Source organism: Cebus imitator, unplaced genomic scaffold (genome assembly GCF_001604975.1).
Source record: "Cebus imitator isolate Cc_AM_T3 unplaced genomic scaffold, Cebus_imitator-1.0 Scaffold206, whole genome shotgun sequence".
NCBI lineage: Eukaryota > Metazoa > Chordata > Mammalia > Primates > Cebidae > Cebus > Cebus imitator.
The window spans coordinates 3644270-3647818 of NW_016107521.1; the positions used below are offsets into that span (position 1 = coordinate 3644270).

Here is a 3549-nt window from a genome sequence, read left to right on the forward strand (position 1 = left end):
AAAAAAAAAAAAAAAAAAAAAAAAAAAAAAAAAAAAAAAAAAAAAAAAAAAAAAAAAAAAAAAAAAAAGAGAGAGAGAGAGAGAGAAAAGGGGGAAGGGTACTGAGAATTCATATTGTCATGATACTTTGGTGTTGGGGGTGGAGTAAATATTCTTTTTGGATCATTCCGCCTTTTCAGTTGGATTGTCTTTACTCTCAAACTGAATAAGTTTCACAGGGTTTTTCACTGTTTCTCAAAAATATTCCAAAGTGTATTGCCTCTGCGTGCTTGGCTGATTTTTACTATGTGAAATGCTATGCCCATTTCCTCATCTTTTGGAACTTTCTTTGTCAAAATTCAGTCTGTTTTTAAGGATAAATTTATGACACTTTTCCAAAAAGTTCTTTCCAACTTTCTACCAAATCCATGTGGTTTCCACTTCCGCAGACTAACAGGATTTATAACTCCCTGACTGGTACCCATTGCCAGCCATATAGAAGATTTATTTGTAGGCATATTAAAGCTTTATTTTATCATATGGGTGCCAGTCTATTGAGGACAATTGAAGTGGTTTTCCTAAAATGTGGATTCCTATCAGTATCTAACCTGAGATTAAATATATATTTGGTCAAAGTCATTGATAGAAACCGAGCGTTTTTTGAAAGCAATGACAACAAAAGCCAAATTTGACACATGGGAGGTAATCAAACTAAAGAACTTCTGCACAGCAAAAGAAACTATCATCAGAGTCAACAGGCAACCTGCAGAATGGGAGACAATTTTTGCAATCTATCCATCTGACAAAGGGCTAATAACCAGAGTTTACAAGGAACAAACAAATTTACAAAAAAACAAACAAAAAAACAACCCCATCAAAAAGTGGGGGAAGGTTATGAACAGTCACTTCTCAAAAGAAGATATTTATGCAGCCAACAAACATTTTTAAAAAAGCTCATCATCACTGGTCATTAGAGAAATGCAAACCAAAACCACGTTGAGATACCATCTCATGCCAGTTAGAATGGTGATTATTAAAAAGTCAAGAAACAACAGATGATGGAGAAGATGGAGAGAAATAGGAATGCATTTACACTGTTGGTGGGGTATTAATTAGTTCAACCACTGTGGAAGACAGTGTGGCAATTCCTTAAGGATCTAGAACCAGAAATACCATTTGACCCAGCAATCCCATTACTGGGTATATACCCAAAGGATTATAAATCATTTTATTATAAAGACACATGTACACATATGTTTATTGCAGCACTATTAACAGTAGCAAAGACTTGGAACCAACCCAAATGCCCATCAATGATAGACTGGATAAAGAAAATGTGGCTCATACACACCATGGAATAATATACTGCCATGAAAAAGGAGTTCATGTTCTTTGCAGGGACATGAATGAAGCTGGAAACCATCATTCTCAGCAAAGTAACACAGGAACAGAAAACTAAACCCTGCATGTTCTCACTCATAAGTGGGAGTTGAACAATGAGAACACATGGACACAGGGAGGGGAATATCACACACCGGGGCCTGTCAGAAGGTGGGAGGCTAGGGGAGGGATAGCATTAGGAGAAACACCTAATGTAGATAACAGGTTGATGGGTACAGCAAACCACTATGGCACATGTATGCCTATGTAACAAACCTGCATGTTCTGCACATGTGTCCCAGAACTTAAAGTATTTTTTTTTAAAAAAACAAGAACAATTGAGTGTTTTGCTCCCAGGACAATTCTCTTACTGGTATCCAACACCACTTTTCATGACCTCTTTGAGTGCTATGTAGAAAATGGTTGGGAAGGAAGGATAAGCTGATAATCTTTTAAGTCATCTCTTGATTTTGACATGCCAACATTCTGTTCTTTCTATGAGTAAATTCTGTCTCTTAATTTCTTCAAACCCCTCTTCATGTCTTTGTTCCTCAGGCTGTAGATGAAAGGGTTCAGCATGGGTGTCACTACCGTGTACATAACTGTGGCTACTCGGTCCTTCACCACTGAGTACATGGACAGGGGCCTAAAATAGACATAAATAACACTCCCATAGAAAAGGACCACTACAGTGAGGTGGGAGCCACAGGTAGAGAAAGCCTTCCACTTCCCGGCTGCAGAGGGGATTCTGAGCACAGTGACGATGATTCGCAGGTAGGAGAAGATGATACACAGGAATGGGGTCACAATGACAGCTAAGGTCTCAGTCATGACCACCGTCTGGCTGGAGGACGTGTCAGAGCAGGACAGCTTTAGCACAGGCTGGGTGTCACAGAAAAAGTGCTTAATGATGTGGGAGGCACAGAAAGACAGGCGAGACATAAGTAGGACCCGGAACAGGGAATGTAGGTGGGAGATGCTGCAAGAACCCAATAGCATGAGTAGGCGACGCCGGGGGTTCATAACCACATCATAGTATAAGGGGTTGCAGATGGCCACCAGCCGGTCGATGGCCATAGAGGCCAGCAGGTAGCTGTCAGTGTTCGCAAATGCCATGAAGAAGTACATCTGGACCAGGCAGCCCATGTAGGAGATAACCTTTGTCTCTGACAGAAAATTCACCAGCATCTTGGGCACTATGACCGTCGTGAAGCAGATATCCATGAAAGACAAGTTGCTGAGAAAAAAGTACATAGGGTTGTGGAGCCTGGGGTCAGAATGGATGGCCAGGATGATGAGCACATTCCCCACCACAGTGACCAGGTACATGATGAAGAAGATGACAAAGAGGGGTTTCTGCAGCTGAGGGTTGGAAGAGAGGCCCAGGAGGATGAAGCCTGAGGAGCTGCTGCTGTAGTTCTTTATCTCCATGTCTCTGGACTTCCTGGATAGGGTTTGGAGAAGCATTGGGAGAGATGTAAAGGGCAGTTTGATCAAGACAGCTTCTTCCCCAATCTCAAATCTATCTTAAAAATCTCACTCCTAGTATACTTTGAAAGAATGTTTAATTCTGAGACTATGTAGAAACAGTAAAATTCAGTAAGGGAAAAGTTAAAGGATGCCAAACCGTGTTCCAAATTGGAAACTAAAATTTTTCCATGTGCTCATAGGAGCTTCTATGTGTCCTAATTTGTTTGAGTTCTTCTCATTTCCTTTTGTAAAGATTCTTCTGAGGTTGTTTCTTGACCATCTCCTTAGCCTTATTATTATTTTTTGCCCCAGAGGAAGAGGTTGCTGGGTTCTACTTAGAATTAGGATGCTGTCATACAAGGAATCCCTATGAATGAAGTTATCTCATTCAGTGTTCCTTCTTGCTCATAGGTCCATAGATGGTAGTAGTAGTTGGGATAGAACAAAACTAAGCAGCAGAATTATCAAGGCTCCTTGGTACTTGCAGAATTCAGATAAGACTTCCTTACATCCTCAGCGAAAAGCCTTTCCAATGTTTATTTAAGCATTTCTGTTTGGCTAATATGATCTGATACTTAATTATCATCTTTTGGTCCAAGGATACTAGTTAAAATTAGAGTATTCCCAGAAATAGCCTATGTAACCAAGATTAGTTCTTTAAATATATTAGTTTTTCTGGTTAAAAAACTATGAAGTCCTCATTCTCAACATTCAAATATT

The 3549-nt window shown here is 39.8% G+C and overlaps 1 protein-coding gene across 1 annotated transcript; it reads right to left on the reverse strand.

Annotated features, from left to right (window-relative positions):
- Positions 1–1685: 1685 nt before the first annotated feature.
- On the reverse strand, positions 1686–2805 carry LOC108317741 (olfactory receptor 1L4). The gene has a single exon (XM_017548397.2). The coding sequence runs from the start codon at positions 2788–2790 to the stop codon at positions 1855–1857; it is 936 nt and encodes a 311-aa protein (XP_017403886.2). The 5' UTR covers positions 2791–2805; the 3' UTR covers positions 1686–1854.
- Between the last annotated feature and the right edge of the window lie 744 nt (positions 2806–3549).